The 24,936-nt window shown below is 40.8% G+C and overlaps 1 protein-coding gene across 5 annotated transcripts in view; it reads left to right on the forward strand.

Annotated features, from left to right (window-relative positions):
- The window catches only part of E(z) (histone-lysine N-methyltransferase E(z)), a 347,474-nt gene that overhangs the window by 111,256 nt on the left and 211,282 nt on the right, over nucleotides 1-24,936 (forward strand). For all 5 annotated transcript variants that reach the window (XM_080277920.1, XM_080277924.1, XM_080277921.1 and 2 more), the window contains exon 6: nucleotides 5,010-5,128. In XM_080277920.1, coding sequence (XP_080134046.1) covers nucleotides 5,010-5,128 — 119 coding nt within the window. The remainder of the gene's footprint in view (nucleotides 1-5,009; nucleotides 5,129-24,936) is intronic.

Below are 24,936 nucleotides of genomic sequence, written 5' to 3' on the forward strand. Positions count from 1 at the left end.
AGCAAATAGGTAAAGATACCAAGACAAAAATGTATTTTTCTCTTATTATAAGTCTTTAACGAACAAACAAAAAAAAGGCAATATTCCGACGCCGATCATGGGTAATCATATAAATCAGGTTAACTGGTTACAAGGCTTTATTTAATGCTTTAATTGCTTACAAGTACATACCAGAACAGTAAATATTTAACTTACAAATACAGTACTGTAGAAAAGCAGTACAGTAAGAGTTTAACGAACAAACAAAAAAGGCAATATTCCAACGCCGATCATGGGTAATCATATAATTCGGGTTATCTGGTTACAAGGCTTTATTTAATGATTTAACTTTATTTAAGTGCTTACAAGTACAGTACATACGAGAACAGTAAATATTTAACTTACAAATACTGTACAGTACTGTGGAAAAAACGAACAAATAAAAAAGGCAATATTCTGACGCCTATCAGGTAAACTGGTTATAAGACTTTATTTCTTGCTTTAACGTTATTTAATTGTACTTTAAGTTGCACATAAACTTACCAGAACAGTACAGTACTGTAAATATTTAACTTACAAATACTGTGCTACTGTGCTCGGGAATGTCTCACTCACTGAATAATTTCCCGCCTAGATCGTCACGTAATCAAAACAAACCTCGCGCTGCAGTGACGTTCGAGGATTTGATCTTTCAAAGGCCTCTCCTGCGTTAATTTGTAGTTTTCATAATGGTTTTTTAATCTTACGTTGTCTTATATGTATCCCAGCCCTTACCGTGTATAATTGCGAGCGCGTTCCGTGAGATCGTGTTCCGTGCGAGTTACCTGTACAGCGAATCACATGATCACGAGATCAAAAGAAACCATGCGTGCTGCACTGATGTTCGAGGGTTTGTCCTTTCAAAGGCCTCTCTTGGATAAATTTATAGTTTTCGTTAGGGTTCTTTAACCTTACATTGTCTTATACTGTACGTATCCCAGCACTTACCGCATATAATTGTGAGCGCGTTCAGTGAGAACATGTTCTGGGCGAGCTTACCGTATATGACAAAGTTCTTTGCAGAGCGCAGTTATAGTAAATATCTCATAACCAGAGAACACTTTTTGTCAGGTGTAATTAAGTAACAAATCTTAGTTTTAACGTAAGCATGATTGTTGGTACGCAGCAATCACTTAATGTATTTCTTAGATGATTTGTATGGCTGTTAAACCACTGTGCCATTTATAGTTGAGTAAGTTACCATGTAACTCCACAGTAAATTTAAACCTCTGGCATCTTTCTCCACTTGTTTCACACACATGCATGTACACACATTTTGCATCACCATTTGAGATTCCAATATTTCTACATGATGACAATAATGCTGACTTGTATAAGCGTACATTATCATAAAATAAACTAAGCATTCTCTGAGTGAACAGTGCACAAGATGCACATTGGTCAGGTTGTCAACAAACATCACAACATGTCACCAGATATGCAGCGCAGGGTGGTGATGAACAGTGTGTATATTTGTGTAGTTTTGTTGTATACAAGTACAGTAAATGGATGCAAAGGTTATTTTCCATTACAACATATTGATCAATGTTTTAGAACAATTGGGCTTATAGAAAATCAGGGAAGAGAAATATGCAAGAACATTACTTCATGATTGGTGATAAGTATAGTACTGATATAATTGCCATTACCTTGGATTAAGAGATGATAGTGTTATAAGAACATTGAAAAACAGGATGCCAGCAAGATTGTTAGCCCATACTACAATGCTCGTGCCAAAAGCATCTCTAAAGTATGCGAATTCCGGCAAGGATTGCTAGAAAATCTATCTATCTATCTATTGCCAGACGCCTCAATCCTGTTTGGGGTGGCCACAAACAAATAGCCTCCACGTCGCCCTGTCCCCTGCCATTTCACTGCCCTGCTCCCAACTCACACCCCCCTCTCTCATATACCTCTTCACCCAATCCCTCCATCTCATCCTTGGCCTCCCTCTCCCTCTTCCCCCTTCCACCTCACTCACATACACTCTCTTCATCAGTATTTCACCCTCCATCCTCTCCACATGGCCAAACCACCTCAGTGTGTTCCTCATAACGCTTCCTATCACATCCACATCCACACCACGGTGCTCCTTTATATCCTCATTCGTCAGCCTGTCTCTCCATGTGACTGCACAGGCTCCTCTTAAATAACTCATTTCCACTGCTCTCACTCTTGACTTGTGTCCTTCCAACAACGTCCAAGTTTCACTTCCATACGTCAGAGTTGGTATCACAGTACTGTCATGTAGTAACTTTTTCACTTCCATGCTCACTTCCCTGTTTCTTATCACTGTTTTCAAAGAACTAGCAACCTTTCTTCCCTGCTGTACCCTTTCAAGCACTTCACCCTCCAAACCTCCATCCTTACTCATCACACTACCCAAATACTTAAACGCACTCACATTTTCCAATTCCTCACCATCCAACCTCGCTGAACATTCACTGACTTCACCTCTCTCAGAGACCATCACTTTACTCTTCCCTACATTCACCTTTAGATTCCATTTCTTACACACTCTCCCAAACTCATCCACTAAGCCTTGCAGCTCCCCTTCGTCTTCACTCAATAACACTGTATCATCTGCAGACAACAGTACAGGGAGTTTCCAAACACTATCCTCTCTTACCAAGGCCACTCCAACATCCACTACCCTACCTTGTTCCTCTTTTATTACCCCATCCATGTACAGATTGAACAACCATGGAGACATGACACATCCCTGTTTCAACCCAACCTTCAAAGAGAAAATTTCACTCTTCACCATCCACACGCACTGCAGCCTTAGCACCATCATACATACTCTTCACGGCATTCAACAACTTCCCATCTACTACATATATTCTTAATAGTTTCCACAATCCTTGTCTATCCACCCTGTCATATGCTTTCTCCAAATCCATGAAAGCCGCATACAACTTCTTTCCCTTCTTTAGAAATTTTTCCACTTAAGATCTAAGAATGAATATCTGATCTACACAACCTCTTCCCTTCCTAAAGCCTCCCTGTTCTTCTCCAACTAATTCTTCTGTTCTTTTTCTAACTCTCTCAATAAGTATCCTACCATACACTTTTCCTATTATACTAAGAAGACAGATGCCCGTATGATTACCACACACTTCTTTTTCCCCTTTTCCTTTGTACAAGGGAATAATTATACCTGACTTCCAATCCTCCGGGACTCTACCTTCCTCCCCGGCCAATCTGCACATCTTGCACATCCATTCTACTACTATCTCTCCCCCATGCTTCAGCATTTCACCACATACTCTGTCAATTCCTGGGGCTTTCCCCAATTTAACTTTCTTCATTGCTTCCACAACTTCTATCCTACTGATTTCTTGTCTTCTCACCTCCCCCCTTCTCCCAGCCATTCCCCAGCCACTTATACTCCCATTACTTCCATCCTGTATGTTCAACAATTCCTTAAATTGTTCTCTCCATCTGCTCACTTTTTCTCCCTTCTCCACTAGTAATCTACCATTTTTATCTTTCACTCCCCTGCTAACCTCACTTCCAACCTGTATTACTCTCTTCACCTCTTTCCTGAACATTTTCTTACAGTCCCTCCACTTTACACTCAAATTCCTTCCAAACTCCACATCCACTCTCTTCTTACTCTCTCTTACTAATCTTTTCACCTCTCTCTTTCTTTCTACATATAACTCTCTCTTCCGCGTCTCAACTTCTTCCACGCCCCTATTTCTCATCCATTCATTGTATGCTTTCTTCTTTTGTGCCACAGCCTGTCTCACCTCTTCAGTCCACCACGCTGTTCCTTGCACCCCCCTCCGTCTTCTCTTCCTCCCACCCATACATAGAAAAATTTTCTAACTTTTTGTCATTGTATAAACACTTCATTGCATACTGGTTCATTGTATAGACAGGGTCTGCTGAACTGCCCTGTCTTGACAACTTTGAAATCTTCACAGCACTCCATAACTCCAACTGTTCTCACACTCGTCAGAATACTGGCTTAGACAAAACAGAATGGGTGCCTCGCCAATGAACTCAGTCATTGCAATGTTCGCTGCAGACACATGAATCTCAGACATGGCCTCGTGTCCCTCTTTAACCAGCCACTCCCACTAGCCAGATTTCTAGGATTGACTTTGGACACACACAACCTTTTTCTTAGCATACATGTAGCATCTCTGCCAAGGTATCCCACAGATTGAGTGCCAAGGTATCTCACAAACTCAGTTCCTTAAAAACACTCACAGACACTAGCCTGGAACAGTAAAAATAATCTCTGAATGGTCTGCTGTATAAACAGTCCATTAGAAAAACAGTGTATTATGCTAACCCAATCTGAGCTCCATCTTAATCAGTGCAAAGACAGATTAGTTAAAACAAAGTAATGCAAAATACAGTCTTGAAAATAATAACAGCATACGCTGAGACCATACATAAAAGATCAACTACTTTAAGAAACAGAAATTTTTCCAGTCAAGGATAATATGAATATGAGTGAGATGCAGTCATCACTTCTGTTCAGGACTTATCCCTTGTAAATTGTATCATCTCTCGCCACACAGAGATGAGCAACTGCCCTTCACTACACAAAAGTATTTCAGCAACATCCATCCATCCTCCTCCCATTACTGCCCACCATAAACATATAGCCACCACAGCCATCCAAAACTTTGAGCCAAATAATAAATGAACATCCACCCAACATCCACCCCTTAGAAACTACCCTTCCCTGAGAGATATGAGTAGTTTTAGCCAGATTGTGATGTGGTCATCACCCTTCCCTGTTACAGGACCAACACAAATTTAAATTGCACAGAATACCCTGTTGCCACACTACAGTGCAACCCTTAACACAACACCACACCACACATACCAACTTCATCAACATAACCTCAATAAAAAACCTCAGAGAGTTGAACTAGGGGTTGCAAGCAATATCAATAATGCCAATGCCAGTTAAGTGTTTCATAAGGTTGTCTGGAACCAAAGTTTCATGTTTGCCCTTTTTATTTCAGGAAGAGTGTTGGGAAGGATTAAGTAGCAGTGGAACCAAAGACTTCCCATGCTTTGCCATCTTCCAGTCTGTGTCTGCCCTCTTCCCTGATAAAGGATCACCTGAAGAATTGAAGGAAAAGTAATGTTTGTGATTTTTAAAGTCTGTTTGGTAGTTTTGTGAGATTTTAATACATCATTTTGTCTTTGCTTTAATGTTACCTGCATCTGAATTTCAGGATGATGCCACTAAACATTAAAATTATTTTGTATTGCCTTATTACTTGGTATTCATGAGTGCTTATTGAAATTTGATGTATAGTTCACTGTCAGGCATATGATGTAGATGGCCTTTGATTTCCTTTATATCATTTTTAAAGGCTCCAACATGCTTGCATTCTTTAGTCTTGGTCACCTAATGGCAGCTCTCCACTCTAGTAGATCTCTGGCACCCTTCATATGCAGTTCCTTATCCCTGATGCTGCTCTGTGACTTCATCCCAGGTCTTTTTTGGTCTCTCTCATCCCTATCCCCGACATTCACGCATCTCACCTTCTGCACTAAATTGTCATTCTCCATCCTCTCAACATGCCTAAACCATCTCAGTTTACCCATCCTCATCACAAGTACATTCCAGTCCTATCCTTCTTCTCAACTCTCCTTTTCAGTCTGAAAGTTTAAAATCAGGATACCTTTGGAAGTATCTTGCTTTGGTCATTGTTTTTCATCTTGATTTGCAGCACTGACATGAACAGGGTCATCACCTGAAAGTCATAATAAAGGTAAGATACAGTGCTCACAGTTACTGTGGTGGGGCTTAAGTCATCCCACAATCCTTTCCTCATTAGAATCAGCCTGACAGTGGAATAACGTCTGTCCATCCATTAGTCAGTCCAGCATTAGTTGCATTACCCTATCAGGAGCATAGGGGTTCAAGGCTAGTCTACTCACTCCACACACTGAAGGCAAGAGGGACCAGTTGCTTGCCTTATATCACTATGACATGAGCAGTAAACCCCAACCACCACTTGGAATTTGACCCTCATGGGCCACGTCGGGTGGAGTGCCTTAACTTGCTATACTCTTGGGCATATAAAAAGTGTATGAGGGCAACAGGGCTAATGCAGTACATCAGTACACAGCAATGTAAGTTCACCCTTGATGCCACTTTATGCAGCAGAGATCTTTCCTCTAAAGAGGAAAGTACTTGTGCATTTGACTTGGAGAGTGCAATAAAATGCCAGTTTAAAGATAAATTTTACACCATCCTTTGAGCTGATTTTTTACAAGATCATTAAAAAGGAGGATTTCCATGCCTACCCTATATTACATCTTTCATGTATCACTATACACACACACACACACACACACACACACACACGATGCATTTAATAAATTAGTGGAAAGTGTGAATGAACTGGAAAAACTTTTCATCACCGAAATAACCATTTTGGGTGATTTTAACATGCATACTGTAATGTTCAATGGTTATCGCATTCTGCCAGGACTGACGACGCTGGCCTAGAGTGCGGGCTGTTTGCAGAATCGTTTAATCTCATCCAGCTGGTAAAGCAACCAACCAGAATACCTGATAAACCTGATCATGATGCCCATCTCTTGGATTTATTCTTGACAAATAATCCAAATCAATACAGGATAGAGGTACTATCACCACTTGGATCCTCTGACCACAATCTCATCAAAGCCTCATTAGTTAACCCCCCAACACCTCCCTGTTCTGAACCTGCCAGGGTGACCCGATGACACTGAAAGGGCAAACTGGGATGGATTTAGAAATTATCTTGCTGACATTCCATGGCAGTCTTTCTTCTCTAGTGATCCCAATTCCACCCAGTCCCACATTTGTGACTTAATACTAGCTGGTATGGATTTATTCATACCAAGTCAACAGTTCTTTAATAGATTGAACTCTCCAAAATGGTTTGATGGCAACTGTCCCAGAGCAACAGCCCAAAAGTCATTAGCATATAACTCTTACTTAAAATTAAAAACATCTGAATCACTCTTTCAATTTAAAATTGCTAGAAATCATGCAAAAGCTGTATTAAATCTAGCTAAATCAGACTTTCTTCAAAAGCAAGCATCAAAACTACTTAACAACCCTAATGACAACAGAATATTCTGGTCAACTCTTAATTCTTTCAATGATAACTTTAACAAGTCATCTTCCATTCCCCCACTAAAATCTTCAGATGGCAACATTACAAATGACCCGCGTGGGAAAGCAGATATTTTTGCCAGTACATTTGCCAGAAACTCTACCATAGACGATACCAGCCAGAATGTCCCAGTACTAGAACTTGACTCTCCCGAAATTGCCCCACTTAAAATACAGACAAGATACGTAAAATCCATCCTAGACAATTTACCTACCAACAAAGCTCCAGGCCCAGATGGAATCCCGTCAATTGTTTTGAAAAATTGTTCCCTTGAACTTGCCTCTGTTTTAGCTAAACTGTTCAGACTATCCATACATACTTCTTTATTCCCAAATTCGTGGAAAGAAGCCAATATCCACCCAATTCCGAAGAAAGGAAGTTCCTCTGACCCCTCAGATTACAGACCAGTAGCTGTCACATCTTCTCTTGGTAAGGTATTTGAAACTTTAATTAATAAGCACATTGTTAAACATTTTGAATCCAACAACTTAATTAGTAACAGACAATATGGTTTTTGTCACGAAAGATCCACCATTGACATACTCAATATCCTAACTCATACCATCCATCAATCAATTGATCTACATGGAGAAGCTCATGCAGTAGCTCTTGATATTTTTAAAGCTTTCAGCAGAGTATGGCACGGTTCCCTGCTGTCCAAAGTCCCTTGTTATGGCCTAACGTCTTTTGTTCCATTGATTTCTTCATATATTAGTGACAGGAAAATAAGAGTAAAAGTAGATGATGTATGTTCCAATTTCCACTCAATTAATGCTGGCCACCTCAGTGCCACCTCAGACATATCTCTACCCTCCACAGCCTCCTTCTCTGATGTCCCCTCCACCTCTGGGACAACACCATCTCCATCCCCATCCCCATCCCCATAGCCATCCCTGTCACTCCCCAACCCCCTCTGTCACCCTTCAGCCACCTGTAGTGCTGATGGAGGGTGACTCAGACAGTGAATAAACCCCCCCAGGCCTGAAACAGGTTTGGGGGGTCATACAGACCATCAGGTATGGCTACCTGTGTCAGGCATATTTCTGCAATAACTGCAGAACCCGTATTTGTGAAGGTAAGCCAAAGTGCTTAAAGTATTTCATGTGTTAATTGACAGTAATTTGAAATCTGTTTGCAGAGGTGTACTTATAGGCTATTTTTATATTATTCTCTGTATTTAGCAGAAACCCTGATCTAACGGAACTGTGCTTGGTTGAATTAGTCTGTTAAATTGAGCATGTACTGTATTTCACTCAAAACTACACATAACCTGTCACTGTCTGAAAACGGTGTAATACATTTCATTCAAGTACACTTGACCCTTGATTTGCCGGACTAAAAGGGGGGTAGACCAGTCCGGGAATGGCAGAAGTCTGGCCCCATATGCCATTCCCTGGACTATTACGATACTTTGTCCGAATTCTCCAATATTGTCCGGCAATTATCCGATAATCTAGAGCATCCTGGAATGTGAGCTACCTGTACCAACATAACTAACATACACAGTACATAAAATGATAACACTGATGAAATAACAATAATAATAACTGACACAATAACTGTATTTTGCTAGCTACAATCCTAAGAATGATTGTTTAGACTTGTTGACGAGAATGTGGATGGTATGATAGAAGATCAGAAAACTGAGGAAAAAAAGGAAAATGAGCAAGGAATGGAGTATCACAAGGTCAGGCTACCACTAATCAGCTGACTGAGATACAAACACACAATCTTGGAGCGAATCGGCAATTTTAATTGGAAAATATTTTAATCTTTATCACCATATAGGTTTGCACTCCTAATTATTTGAAATTCAGTCAAAAATTTTCGCTCAATTTAATTATTAAGAGAAAATCAGGATTCAGAGCGAAAATTTCTTAAAGTTAGCAGAAGCGTTTTGCCTCTAACCTAACAACTCGCCTTGACAGACTTTTGTTTTGTAATAAATATCGATTTACAATGCAGATACATTTGTTTTGTATACAAAATAAATATTTATGCAAAATAGAAGTCTGTCAAGGTGTGCTGACGAACTGAAGGGGAAATATCTGCTTATACAGCTCTTCTCAATAGGGTGGAGTCAGAGGCTTTTCGTCTCATTAACACTCCCCCTCTTACTGACTCCCTTGAACCGCTGTCTCTTCGCAGCAGTGTTGCATCTTTATCTCTTTTCTATCGCTACTTCAATGGTCACTGTTCCTCTGAACTGTCTGCATACATTCCTCCACTTCTACAACGGGCGCGTAGCACCCGTCTAGCAGCAAACTCTCACCCCTTTTCTGTCCAACTCTCTAATGCAAGAGTCAACCGTTACTCCCAGTCCTTCATTTATGGAACAGGTCAACTCTGGAACTGTCTCCCTCTGTCTGTATTTCCTGCTTCCTATGATCTCCAGTCTTTCAAACGCAGTGTGTCAGGCATCTCGAAATGAATGGATCTTGAATTTGGCTCTCTCTTGTCTTGTTTTTTTCTTGGAGGGAACAGTATTGCAGGCTCATTGCCTTTGGTTCCTTCTTCCTCAAAAAAAAAAAAAAGGTCAACCACTAATCAGCTGGTCGAGATACAATCATAGAATGTGATCTCGTTCTTTGACAGAATTGGCAATTTTAATTGGAAAATATTTTAATCTTTATCCCTATATAGGTTTGCACACCGAATTTTTTAAAATTCAGTCAGAAGTTTGTGCTGAATTTAATTATTAATAGAAAATCAGGATTCAGAGTGAAAACTTCTTAAAGTTAGCAGATGTGTTTTGCCTCTAGCCTAACAACTCACCTTGACAGACTTCTGTTTTGGTTAAATATGATTTACAATGCAGATACATTTTCTTTGTACTCAAAATAAGTATTTATGCAAAATTGAAGTCTGTCAAGGTGTGGTGACGATCTGAAGGGAAAATATCTGCTGACATTGGCCAACCTCTTAATTATCAGCTGACCGAGATATAAACACTGACGATCTGAAGGGGAAATATCTGCTAACATTCATGCATTTTAGCTCTGAAACCTAACTTTTAAATAAGTTATACAGTATTAACCCCTAAAACGCGGCCATGGACAGCCGATCCCCCCCGCGGGTGGCGGGGTTGGATCGCGGTCTGAGTACCTGTAGGAAAATATTCGCCAAAAATCAGAGATTAACCCTAGAACATTATACTTGGTGTGGCAGGTAGTACAGTAATCCCGCATTTTTTGCGGATTTTTTGTCTACGGTTTTGCCCTCTCGCGGATTTTCTTAGCATTAATAGGTTCAACAAAAATATCCTTGAATATACAGAAAAAAAAAAAATTTGAAATTCCCACAGCTTCCAATTGTAGCGCGGTAAACTCACGCCACCCTCTGTCCCTTTCCCGTGGCCCCTCTGCCAGTGTTACCATATCTAGCATAATTTTGATCAAATTTTCGAGTCTGGAATATTTTTTAGCATATTAGAAGTTTTAGAATCATTCTAGCATAATTTAGAATGGAATGGAATATTTTTAGAATAATTTTATAAAAGCTACAAATCAGAGAGAGAGAGAGAGAGAGAGAGAGAGAGAGAGAGAGAGAGAGAGAGACGAATAAGGTAAGAAGATGTTTGAATAGTTGGTTACTTTCAGTTTGGGCTTGGTTGGGTTGGATTAGGTTAGGTTAGGTTAGGTTGGATTAGGTTAGGTTAGGTTTTAGGTTAGGTTCGGTTTGGTTCGGTTAGGTTAGGATAAGTTTGAGCTTTGTACTTTACCCATGAAACCTAGGTTTTTCCGATGGATTTTGGTATGATTCATTCGATTTTCAGCTTCATTTCAGTCGGAAATGACCATTTTCTGTGTTTCCCCCCCTCCCTATAACCCCCGATTCCCCAAAGATCACTCATTATTTCACGGGGATGGGGGGGGGTCATATCTCAAAATCTGGTTATTTCCGACGGAAATGATGCTCAAAATCGAACGAATCACATCAAAATCCATCAGAAAAACTTAAGTTTCGTGGGAAAAAGCAGTATGGGTAGATACCGATATTTATCCTCTTACTGTATGTAGGTTCATTTTAATATTTTCATAGTAAACAATACATAATTAATATGTTGCACGAATATGTATAGAATTTTATCATTTAGCTTCAAGTTAGCATAATTCATTTTTTACTTGGAACAAATATGCTCATTCTAGCATAATTTTTTCATTGCCCTAGCATAATTTCGTTGTTTTGATATGGCAACACTGCTCTCTGCCCCGCATTCTTCAGTCCACGCCTGACTGCCTTAAGTGGCTGTTGTGGTTGTAACCACACTATGATATGAGCCTCTTGCCTCCCACTTGCTTTCCACATGGCCCCAGGACGTAAGCCAGCCTCACCAAAGGCTAATAATACAATTAGTAAGAACTCCAAAGTGACAAAACGATCAAGTTATGACCTTAGCAGAGAAAATTGTGTTACTGGACAAGCTAAGAAACGACCTTGCGAGTGTTTGCTATCACCAGTTAATGCATCTTTTTATTTTGTACTGTTTTGTTAATAAATGTGTAGATAATTGTGTATTACAGTATGGTGTTTACGTTTTTCCTTCATAATGGAGTATGTGCTTTCAATCTTATAAGAAGGTATTTCGGGATGAGTATGGAGGTTTCGGGACAATTCGCAGTCACAACAAACACAAAACAATTCGCCTTCATTAATGAAGATAGCTATGGGTGACGCTAGAATATAATTCAAAGGCGACTACAGCGAGGAAGAAACAAGTTAATTATTGACTAAAGGTGCAACTAATAAATAATATCCAGAACCTACGCTACTGAACATAGACTTTGCTGGATCCCCCTGAAATATAGTTATTAAAGTATTGATTAATTAATAATAAGTATATTGATGAAAGTATTGATTAGTATATTTATAGAATGGCGGGGAATCGTCCAGGGTGCGAATTGTTCTGAAGGGGAATCTTCCATGTTTTGACGGGGAATTGTCTGACGGCGAATTGTCTCGCAATCAGTATGGACATGGACTGTGTGATGGGCAGCATGGTGGACACAAGTGCAAGTTTTCAATTGTTAATAGAGTATTCGCGGAATTGACTTTTCGCGGGGGTTACAAGAACGTAACTACCGCGAAATATGCGGGATTACTGTACTTACATTCAGCTTTCTCCAGAGACAGATGTTGAGCCTTCGTGGACTATCCAAGAACTTGTGGAGACTTGCAAAGTTGGGTAATAAAATCTTCACTTTCACACCTCCAGCAACCCGGTTTCCCCTCTACCACAGCCTCATTCTGTCACAGTAAACTTTATACTACAACGTACAGGTAGTTTGGAATCCATATTTGTACAATAAGCACTGAAAATAAGGCTAAAATCAACGAAGCGTACGGCCGACATGCAGCGCGGCGGCGGTCTTCCCGTCACTCAACAAACATTTCCATTTCCACAGCTAAAAACACATATACAACATTATTTTCAATCATAGTACTTCCCAAAAGACCACCGCGGCGTGCTTTTATTCTGCCTTACGCCTGTCACTTTATTCTCGTTCCTGTCGGCCGCTCACTGACTCGGAAGAGCTAGAACTCGCCATAATGTCACTTTGAAAGCCTGTGGTAAACTGACGCTAAACAGGGGAAAACCGCGCGAAAAAAAGCTAGTGTGACAACTGGGGAAACAAGCATTTCCTATTAGCATAAACTGCTTGTCAGAGGAGAGCGCAGATTTACAGTTCTGAGCAGTCAGTGCGCAGCCATATATCACAGCCAGGCTGGCCGGGCCGTGGTGGGGGGGGAGGGGGGAAAAAAACGCGATATTTGGCAACAACGGAGGTCAGTAGTACAAAGGTCAAGTATGCTAATTGTTGCTAAAGGGTGGCGGTACTGATAGACAATACCAGCTGGAACATCCTTGCCCGCGTTTATTCAAAATTAACTCGAATCGCAAACGCGACGATCCGCCGTAATGTCCTTTTTGGAGATCGTCGCTTTTGCGACAATCCACGTTTAAAGGGTTACCGGTAAGTAAAATTTTTAAAGTAGATTTCAGATAATTAAGTGAGTATAAACCACTGTGGCAAAAAAATTTAAAATATTTTCCAGTGAAAAGTGCGATTCGGTATTTAGTCACACCAAGTTAGATGGGCTAAGTGAGTAGGAATGGATCCCATTGACTTTGTCTGTAAGAATTTTTAATTTTTTTATTACCTATGAATATTATTGTGTCCAAGCCTTCCTAAAACTTTATTGTGTTATACAATAATCTATTTATAGTGGCATTTGAGAAAGGTAAGAGGCAAATGGTATATTGCCATGAGTGGCTGAAGCAGTTTGGTGGCCAATATGCATTTCATGTATGATAATAATTTCTTGTGTGTGTTACAAATGGCCTTTATTGAGTCAAAACCTTGCCAAAATTATACTGTGTTATGCAGCAGACTGCTTATAGTTTTATATGAGAGAATAATTGCCGAACTTTTGTTGGGAATCCCGGACTTGTACGGGCATTTGATAATACTGTCTGGCCTCAGCCTGTGTCCGGGAAATCTGAAATCCGGTGTCTGGCCTCAGCCCGTGTCCGGGAAATCTGAAATCCGGGATATGGGGTCCACCAAATTTAGGGTCGAGTGTATGTGGCTGTGTGGCATATTTGACATCTCTCATCCTTCCACTATGTTGGCACTAACTTGGGCAATGCACACAACATATTTCTATACGAACACTCATTGCATTATATACTGTATATGTATTTCATTCTAAACCGAACACCATATATCACTATCACAATGATTCCATTCCAATCTCCTCTATATTCCCTTCCTGACTATGGTGTACCTCTATGGTGAACGTGACTCCTGTTCCCTTCCCGACTGTGGCATACCTCTGTGGAGTACATAATGCCTGGGACAGGGTGAAGCAGAATGGCAACCCCCTGCAGTATCAAACACGACTCCTTCCTAATGGCTGATAACGGGCCCCAATGCCTTACGAAAATATATGTATGTTCCATAGACACAATCACTTCACAATATATTCACAAGCACTATACAATAAGGATAATTCAGTTATGGCTTCTGCCTCAGGCGGGATGGGGAAAATAGAGGAAGTTTAACCAATGGGTTGCGAGCCACTGCTCAGGCTGGGTAGCATCGTGTTGCGAGCCACAGCTCTGGTTGTGCTGGCCGTGCATCACCGTTTACTACTCGACCCCTTCGGAAACTTACGCATGGCTGTATGCAAGGATGGAGAGAGAGAGAGATTTTTTTTCTTTTCACCAGATGATGCCCTGGGTGTTTATCTTCAAGCTTATAATAAACATTTTTTTTTTTTTTTTTTTTTTTTTTTTTTTTTTTCCTCCAACAGAAACTTGCTTATGGCCCTAAGCAAAGATGGAGAGAAAGGGATTATTATTATTATTATTATTATTTTTTTTTTTATTATTATTTTATTTTTTTTACTAGATGATGCCCTGGCTGTTTGTCTTCAAGTTTATTTAAAAAAAAAAATCTTAATTTTTTGCGCACCACAGGATGGGATAAAAAAGGTAATTGCGGAATCCACAGGTTAAAGGGATGAGGAATGGAGCGCTACCCTTCCACCTGGCTGGTGGTGAGATACTGTGGAATACTGATTCATTCTGCCCCATGCCTGGGTCGCCAGGGTTGCCAAGTAATGACTTTGGACACTAGAGTGGCCTGCTAGGATGCACTAAAATTTGACATGAATCAGCCGAAAACTTATTTTTGGGGCAGATTTTTTTCTGCTTTGGGGCGTAATTTGTGTCTCTGCTCAGGAATAACCCAAAGGACTCGAATTGCATCTTCGTGTGCCGATGAGTTAATAAAAAATGTCATCTTGCAACTGGTGCATCTAGCTTACAGTATACCTTGTAACAGATATTTGTATGATAGGTACCGTATTTATGTTCATTGACCTATAAACTACAACTTAAAGTGATAGAGGACCTGGCGCTGACTGTGATGTACAGTTGCAGACAGCTGAACTTACCACACTCCCACTGTTTGACTGGTGGAATTTACATCTTGCAATAATTTTCTGGACAAAAACACAATTTCATATATCATCCGCTCAAGAGCGTGTGTGTGTGTGTGTGTGTGTGTTTATTTACCTAGTTTACCTAGTTGTGATATACAGGAAATGAGCTACATTCATGGGGTCCCGTCTCCGTTTCTCAAGAAGTTAAATTTTGCTTTGAACTCGTTTAAGTTTTTAGACTGGAGTGTCTCTTTGTCCAAGCTATTCCACAGGTCTGTGCATCTATATGGAAAACTGTATTTCTTGATATCCTTCAAACAGCTTGGCTTTTTCAGTTTCACTCTGTGTTCTCTTGTTACTATCTCATCCCATACAAACAGATCTTCTCTCTCAATTTTTTTCTACTTCCATCATGGCCCTGAACACTGCAATCATGTTGCCCTTCTCTCTCCTTTCTTCTAAGGAAGGCAGATCTAGCTTTTTCAGCCTTTCCCTGTATGACAGATCAGCCATGCTGGGGACCATTTTTTGTGCTGTTCTTTGTATTCTCTCGATCTTGTTTGTATCTTTCTTTTTGTGTGGGGACAACACTTCTACCGCATATTCCACCCTGGATTGGATCATGGCCACTATCAGTTTTTTCATCATCTCCTTATCTGTGTAATGAAATGCTACTCTTATGTTAGTCAAGAGATTGTACGTCTCCCTAACTATCTTGTTAATGTGTTTTTCGGGAGACAGTTCTCATGGACCAGCTCTCCTAAGTCCCTGTCTTCTCTTGCTGTTGTGATTGGCAGTGCTGGGCAGGTGCAAACACTTGCGCAAAGCGCAACTGCTCACCATTGCGCTCCGGTGAATATCGTTTGCGCATTGCGCACCACTTGAGACAATGCTCAGTATTGCACTTTCACACATGAAAAGGCAGGTGTGCACCTGTGGGACACGTGGTCTTGGGAGCTTCCCGTGTGACTGGACAAAGGATGGGGGAGGCTCGGGCGGGTCACGAGGGTTCTGGATTGCTGGGGGGAGGCCTGAGGGATGGAGGATAGTGGCATTTCTTAAAATGCTTCAACAGAGATAATGCATTTTAATATTTTTTAAATTATTATTATTATTAGTAAGTAATAATAAATTAAAAATACATTATTAAGAGTAGCATATGCATTTCCATACAAAAGTCATTAAAACATATTATTTAAATCAAATATCCACAGCTTAATAATTTATTAGGCTGTGGATATTTGATTTAAATAATACGTTTTAATTATTTTTATAAGGAATTACACATGCTATTGTATATCTATATTGAATTATTAACCCTCCCCATCCTGACCACTTTTCTACCACTGATTCCCCCCAATCCCGACCATTTTTGGAAAATATTTTTTTTTGCCCAAACCTCCGCTTTTGATGAGAAACATCGAAAATTCATAGAGAAATCGCTCACCTGAGGTTTAAAATACTCGATCCAGGTACCAGTACCTCTTTACCTTACTGGGTTTTCTAACAGGCTGGCACCAAAGAAAATGAGTTCTGTGGGAGGGTGACTATTTCACACCACTCATAAACGGTATTTATTTATTTACTTGGCACGAATTTACATGTAGTACGAGAGTATACTGGTTTTCAAACAGTAATATAGGCATTATAAGCATTGTTTCACTCACTAACTCATCACCATACCTGACCTTTTTTTGCCACATTACCTGATCATCATTTCTGACTGTTTCTTCCTCTAATGCTATGTAAAGCTTGTCCTACACATTGTCATTGGTTGGGGAATCACTCTGGTCCTGAATTTCATACCGTGGCATGACATGGCTTTACTGGCCTGGTCACTGATAACAGGTGAATTGCTGAGACAATGGCATGCAGGGGGGGGGGGAGGTCATGCTGGGTAAGGCATTGTCCCTGCCTGGCATCTTGTAGAGGAAGGTGTCCCGTGTATATGTACGAAAAATCACGAGCGAAAATTGAAAATTGTGCAAATTAGGGACCTTGCAATTGATTCGCATTTATGTACATCAATGGGATTGGCAGTGACAAAACGTGTGGACGTTAATTCACGTCAACGGGACGCCGCGGGTTAAATACAGCGTCTTGCGAAAATGCAGGTAAAAGTAAAACTGGCAACATCACAGTCTTTGTTTCCCTATCCCTCTGCTTCACAGCCCGCTTACTGCTCTGATTGAACTTCCACGAGTGAAAAAGTTACTACACGACATTATTGTGATACCAGCTTTAATGTATGGAAGTGAAGCTTTGATCTTGTTGGAGGGACAGAAATCAAGAGAGAGAGCTGTAGAAATACATGTATATGAGTTATTTGAGAGGAGTATGTGGAGTTATATGGAGAGGCAGACTGACAAATGAGGAAGTGAAGGATCATTGTGGTATGGATGTGGATGTGATAGGAAACATTAGGAGAAACACACTGAGGTGGTTTGGTCATATGGAGAGGATGGAGAGTGAGAGATTAATGAGGAGAGTGTATGTGACTGAGGTGGAGGGAGGGACAGGGAGGTGGAGGTCAGTGATGAGATGGAGGGATGGAGTGGAGAAGTTTATGAGAGAGGGGTGTGTGTGCTGGGAGCAGGGCAGTGAAATGGCAGGGAATAGGGTGACATGGAGGCGATTTGTTGCTTGTTTGTGGCCAGTGGCCACCCCTTACGGGATTAAGGCGTTTGGGAATAGATAGACAGATAGAATAATAATAAAGTAAGTAAGTATGCTAATTCATTTAAATATCTCAATATTTTACAGTAATTCAAACAAACATATGCAAATGGTTTGCGCTAGCACTTAGTGACATTGTGCAAGCTAAATATTAGATTGTGCACTTCTGCAACTTACAAATGATAGAAAATAATAATAATAAATAACAGTAAGTATGCTATTTTATTTAAATATCACAATATTTTACAGTAATTCCCACAAATATATGCAAATGGTTTGCGCTTGCGCTTTGCGACATTGCGCAAGCTAAATATGTGTCACATTGCACACTTGTGCAAGTGAACTGTGGATTCCGCATTGCACTCGCGCAAGTTCCTTCTTCGTTTGCGCTGCCCACCACTGGTGATTGGCTCATTTCTCATCAGATAATTCAGTGACTGTCCCTTGGTAATTTTACCCATTTTCAGTATTTATTTATTTTTTTTTTGCGTTAAATTTTGTTTCCTACATCAGGTTACACCTAATTGTATTTACCTAATTGTGATATACAGGAAATGATCTACGCTCATGGGGTCCCTTCTCTGTTTCTCAATAAGTCAGATTTAGCTTTAAACTCGTTTTAAGTTTTTAGACTGGACTATATCTTAGTCCAGGCTGTTCCACAAGTCCATGGATCTGTAAGGAAAACTATATTTCTTGATATCCTTCAAGCAGCTTAGCTTCTTCAGTTTCATTCCTTTTCTTCATATTACTCTCTTATCCCATACAAACCGATCTTCTCTGTCAATTTTATCTACTGCCATCATGGTCCTGAACACTGCAATCATGTCGCTCCTCTCTCTCCTTTCCTCTAAGGAAGGCAAAGCCAGCTTTTCCAGCCTCTCTCTGTACGACAGATCTGCCAGACTGGGGACCATCTTGGTTGCTGTTCTTTGTATTCTCTGTCTTGTTTATATCTTTCTCTTTGTGTGGGGACCACACTACTGCTGCATATTCTAATTTGGGGCGGATCATGGCCATCATCAATTTTTTCATCATCTCCTCATCCATGTAATGTGATGCTACTCCTATGGTAGTCAAGAGTTTATACGTCTCTCTAACTGTCTTGTTAATGTTTCTCAGATGACAAACTATCATGCACCAGCACTCCCAAATCTTTCTCTTCTATCACTTTAGTGATTGGTTCATTACCCATCAGATAATTCAGTGATGGTCTCCTGGTACTTTTACTCATTTCCAATACATGAATTTTACATTTTTTTCCGTTGAAATTCGTTCCCCACATCTGGCTCCAGTCATGTATCGTGTCCAGATCCTCCTGCAGCATTTTACAGTCCAGCTCAACCTCTACCTTTCTCAAGATCTTTCCATCATCAGCAAACAGACTTGCATAACTGTTCACTCAATCTACCACATCATTTATGTAAATCAGGAACATTACTGGTGTCGACACCGAGCCCTATGGGACTCCACTTGTTACTTCCTCCATCCAGACATCCTGTCCATTATTACTGTCCTCAGTTGTCTGTCTCTCTAGAAGTCTCTCATCCATTCCAGGAGGTTTCCCCTTCAGTCCTCCTGTATGCTCTAATTTCCTCATTAGTCTCCTATGGGGTACCTTGTCAAAGGCCTCCAAATCTAAATACACACAATCCACCCAACCATCTCTCTCCTGTAGCATGTCAGTCGCTCATGAGTAAAAGCTCAACAAGTTGGAAACACATGACCTTCCACTTCTGAATCCAAACTGACTTCCAGCCAAGATATTCATCTATTCCAGATATTTTATCCATCCATCTTTCAGGATTCTCTCACACAGTTCTGTGACCATGCTGGTTTGGGACACTGGTCTATAATTCAGGGTTTTTTCTTTGTTTCCTCCCTTATAAATTGGTACCACATTTGCCCTCTTCCATTCTTGAGGCACTTTCCCCTCTTCCAGAGAACACATAATTAATTTGTGAATCTTATCCACCATTTGTTTTCTGCATTCCTTCAGTACCCAATTTGAGATTCCATCTGGTCCTGGGGCTTTTCTTACATCTTAAGTTTCCAGTAATTTATACACTTCTTGCACTTCCACTTTTATATCTTTTATCACTACATTTCTAGTCACTCCCAGCCCTTCCACAAACTCCGTCTCATTAGTGAAAACTGATTGGAAACATTTGTTCATTATTTCAGTTTGCATTGCCACATCTCTATAGACCACTCCTTCTACTTTCCGTTTGGTGATTTCTTTCTTTTGTTTTAGTGTGCGATTGACAAATCTGTAAAACAATTTGGGTTCTTCCTTACATTTATCAGTTATACCTTTTTCAGAGTTCCTTTCTTCTTCTCTTCATAATCTTGAATATTCATTTCTGGTTCTTTTATATTCTTCCTTTGTTCAGTTTTTACCTCTGTTTTTCCAGTTGTTCCACGCCATGCCCCTCTCTTTTTTTGCTATCATACTCGTATTAAACCACTCCTTTTTCATGTTTTCTTTCCCCCTTACTCCTGGCACATATGTTTCCACTCCCGAACTATGGGGGTCAAGAAAGATATCCCACTTCCTCTGTATCTCTCTTGTCCCTCTGAATTTCTTCAATCCGCATTTTTGAAAAATTTTTCTCAGTCCTTTAACCCGTACAGCGTCGCGGTGGTATATATACCACCTGAGCTCCCAGTGACTAGAGCGTCGCGGTGGTATATATACCACCTCATATTCGCGCACTTGTAGTAAGTCTTTACATGTCGTGACAGTGTGAACGCGACCTTCTATGAACACCATTGTTTCATTCCACTGTCTCACTGTACAACCTGACCCCTCCAGGCCTCCCTTACCCCCTCCTTGGCCTACCTAGGCCATCACTCTGAGTTGAGCTTTTACGCTGTCAAGATGTCTCAAGCTCGTCGTTCCGGTCTCTCCCAAGAAGAAATAGACAAAGCTCTAGACGATACTGTATCGTCTAAGATGAGTGAAAGTGTGGTATATGCTGATAGCGATGCATCATTAGTGGATAGTGATAGTGAGGATGAGTATTTACCTCCTAATAACGAAAGTGAAACATCAGAATCTAGTGGTACTGGCAAACGAGTAGAACTGATGAAAGGTGAAATAACTTTACCAACAGTAACAGGGGTTGTTTATGTAAGCATTGAATACGAAAATGTAAGCCTAGAATTGTCATAACTGCATTTTTATTTTCCCCCACCAAATATACGTAAAATCTCTGAAGTCTACGGGATGGGAATGAAAAGTAAGCATTCTTATATACGAAAAAAAAAAGTATTTCCTTGTGGATTTGAGTGACTTGATCTGTGAAACTCGTTTTTTTTTTTTTTTACCTATTTATTAGTATTCCTTTTTTCCAAATACCTTACTTTTCTGTTACAGTAACTTTTCTCTAATTTCTATACCTTTCATCTGCATTTTATGTTACATTTTTATGCCTACAATATATAATATATCAAGATATGTATATTTTGTGAATAGTTTAGTCTATTGTAAGTATTTTGGTATCTTAGACATGTGTAGTAAATGGATAAGGCTTACGAAAATCGTTGTTGACTAGCCGCGACCGAATTACGTAAGGGCTGTAAAACTCTTTGGGGGGGGAAACGTAATTTTCGGCAATGCCCGACATAGGAAAAAAAAACAATCTTCGAGTTGAAAATGAACGTTTTCATGAATGAAACTCATGTTTTTTCAGCATTTCTGACCCATCTAGCCAATAAAATTTTTTTCCATAGTCCCGACGCTGGGCGTGTACATATAAGCCAAATCGGCCGACGCTGTACGGGTTAAAGTTTGCTTTCCCAAAGTTGTATCATCCCTGCCTATAAAGCTCGTCTCTTGGCACCGCGTTTCCTATTATCATCTGAAACTCATTGACCACATGATCACTTTTTCCTTTAGGGCACAGATATTTCAAGATTCAGTTATGTCAGGTTCTTTGGTTAACAGTAAATCTAATCTGGTGTGTCATCACCTCTGAATCGTGTCTCTTCTTTGGGCCACTGCATCATGACATTATTCATTACTATTGTTTTGTTTCCTTTTTAAAGGCTCCAACATGCATGCATGCGTCGGCCTTGGTCACCTAATGGCGGCTTTCCATGCTGCACGATCCATTGCAGCCTCCCTGTTCAGTCCCATAACCCTGAGGTCACACTTAATGACCTCTTCCCATGTCTTTCTCGGTCTACCCCTCATAACCCCACCCCCAATATTAACACTTCTCACCTTCCTCATCCCCCATCCTCTCTACATGTCCAAACCATCTCAATCTACCTCTCCTCATCACAACACCAATACACTCCAGTCCCATCCTACCTCTCAACTCTTCCATCGTAAACCCAGCCCCCCCAGACCTTGGACAGAGGGACGCACTACGCATCCTCCTAATCATTGGCATTTCTGTACGTCTGAGCCTGTGAATATCCTCCTCCTTTACTGCCTAGGTCTCACTACTTTACAGCATTACACTCCTAACACATGCTGCATACAAAGCCCCTTTAGCACGTAGGGAGAGCCCTCTCAATGTCAGAAGAGGCAAGAGCTCCCTAAACTTCTTCCAACCACTTCCCACCCTAGCCACAGAGCTAGCTCCAGCCCCACCTCCAGCACACAACATGTCTCCCAAATAACAGAACTCTTCCACACACTCAAGAGATTCACCAGCAAGTTCTTTTCTTTCACGCCTGACAATCTCCACCTGCTGTCCCCGACACGCTGTGTACATAAAATCAGCATTATCTCGCAGTCTACCTCTGATACCACTACATCTCTTGTGCACTCATTTATCACAAACACCACACAAGATAGAATTTCTTCCCACGCCCTTGTGGCAAACTGCACATGGCCACTCTCCCTTGTCTTTGACAGACCACCACCAACCCTAGATATCATTACTTTTGTTTTATCCGCATTAACCCTTAAGCCCTTGTGCCCCATACCATCTCTCCACTTTCTAAACCTTTCCTCCACCTCCCTTTCGTTCTCTGCAATCAATACCAAGCCATCAGCATAGAACATCTCCCACGGGAGTCCATTTCTAAAGTCACGAGAGAGGGCTTCAAGTACCATGATAAACAGCACGGGACTATATTTAACAATTTAGTGCCCCACGAATCTTGAATGCTTCCTGAGTCCCATTCGTCCCAGTTCACCTCTTTACAATCAAAATCATCCATTAAAATTATATAGTTGCTTTTCTCATTCACTTTCTGTAGGTAACTAACCACGTCTGACAACATCTGGTTTTTATCGTCATTCCATGTTCTTGTCTTAGGGGTAACATATACTACTGCCATATCTCTCTTGCTACTCTCTCCAGTTTCTAATTTCATATTTATCATTCCAGCCCTACCCTCTTCCATTTTTTTTTTTTTTTTTAACAATGGAGGAAGGAAAAACAAATGAATAAAAAAAATAATCCATACACCAGATTGCTGGTGTCCTCTGTTCATAAAATATGTGTAACTGTTAGACTTGAACAGCTGTGGGTTGAAATTTGGAGGGAATCAACTCTGGGGAAGCGAGTTCCAGAGAGATGCTGTTCTGGGAATGAAAGAATTCTGATAGGCAGAAGTTCTGCAATATGGCTGAGTGACATTCCAGTCATGAGCGCTACCAAATGCCCGAAGCTCGTGCAGCAAGAGGGAAAGCATGGAGAGGTGGTACCATGGACACAATTTCGTCTGAGCATTTGCCAAAAAAATATCTGTAAAATACTGTAATGCAAGGGAGGCAACATTCCTGCTTACTTGTAGGGGAGGTAGTTTATTTGTAATGGCAGGGTTGTTAATAATTCTAACAGCTTTGTTCTGAATTTTATCAAGTTGTTTTAATGCAATCTCTCCACATCCATTCCACAAGGGTGAGCAATATTCAAGCTGAGAGCGTACATGACTTTTATAAACTATAGCAAACTGCTCATCAGCAAAGAAGTTACGGACTCTGTACAATAATCCAAGTTTCTTTGAGGCGGTTTTAGCAAGTGGTCTGACATGAGAGATCCAGCTGAGGGCATTGTTAAGTGAGATGCCAAGAATTTTAGTACTTTTGGAGGTGAGAATAATAGTAGCACTGAAGGTAATGTACAAATCTGGGAATATCTGTCTATTAGTAAATTGTATATATTTAGTTTTACTAGCATTAACCCTTTAAACGTGGATCATCGCGTTTGCGACGCTCGGCGAAAAGGACATAATGGCGGATCGTCGCATTTGCGATTCTAGTAAATTTTGAATAACCGTGGGCAAGCAGGCTCCAGCTGGTATTGTCTATCAGTACCACCACCCTTTAGCTACAATTAGCATACTTTACCTTTGTACTACTGACCTCCGTTGTTGCCAAGTATCGCGTTTTTCCCCCGTTCTCCCCCCCCACCACCACGGCCCGGCCAGCCTGGCTGTGATACATGGCAGCGCTCTGAGTGCTCAGAACTGTAAATCTGCGCTCTCCTCTGACAAACAGTTTATGCTAATAGGAAACGCTTGTTTCCCCAGTTGTAACACTAGCTTTTTTTCTCACGGTTTTCCCCTGTTTAGCGTCAGTTTACCGCAGGCTTTCAAAGTGACATTATGGCGAGTTCTAGTTCTTCCGAGTCAGTGCAAGCGGCCGACAGGAACAAGAATAAAGCGGCGGGCGTAAGGCAGAATAAAAAGCGCGCCGTGGTGATCTTTTGGGAAGTAATATGATTGAAAATAATGTAGTATACATGTTTTTAGCTGTGAAAATGGAAATGTTTGTTGAGTGACGGGAAGACCGCCGCCACAGTGCACGTCGGCCGTACGCTCCGTTGATTTTAGCCTTATTTTCAGTGCTTATTGTACAAATACGGATTCCAAACTACCTTTACGTTGTAGTATAAAGTTTACTGTGACAGAATGAGGCTGTGGTAGAGGGGAAACCGGGTTGCTGGAGGTGTGAAAGTGAAGATTTGGTTACCCAACTTTGCAAGTCTCCACAAGTCCTTGGGTAGTCCACGAAGGCTCAACACCTGTCTCTGGAGAAAGCTGAATGTAAGTACTATCTGCCATACCAAGTATAATGTTCTAGAGTTAATCTCTGATTTTTGGCTAATATTTTCCTACAGGTACTCAGACCGCGATACAACCCCACCACTCGGGGGGGGGGTCGACTGTTCACGGCCGC

Source organism: Coenobita brevimanus, chromosome 71 (assembly GCF_032717465.1).
Source record: "Coenobita brevimanus isolate Jiangsu-jjx chromosome 71, ASM3271746v2, whole genome shotgun sequence".
Classification (NCBI taxonomy): Eukaryota; Metazoa; Arthropoda; class Malacostraca; order Decapoda; family Coenobitidae; genus Coenobita; species Coenobita brevimanus.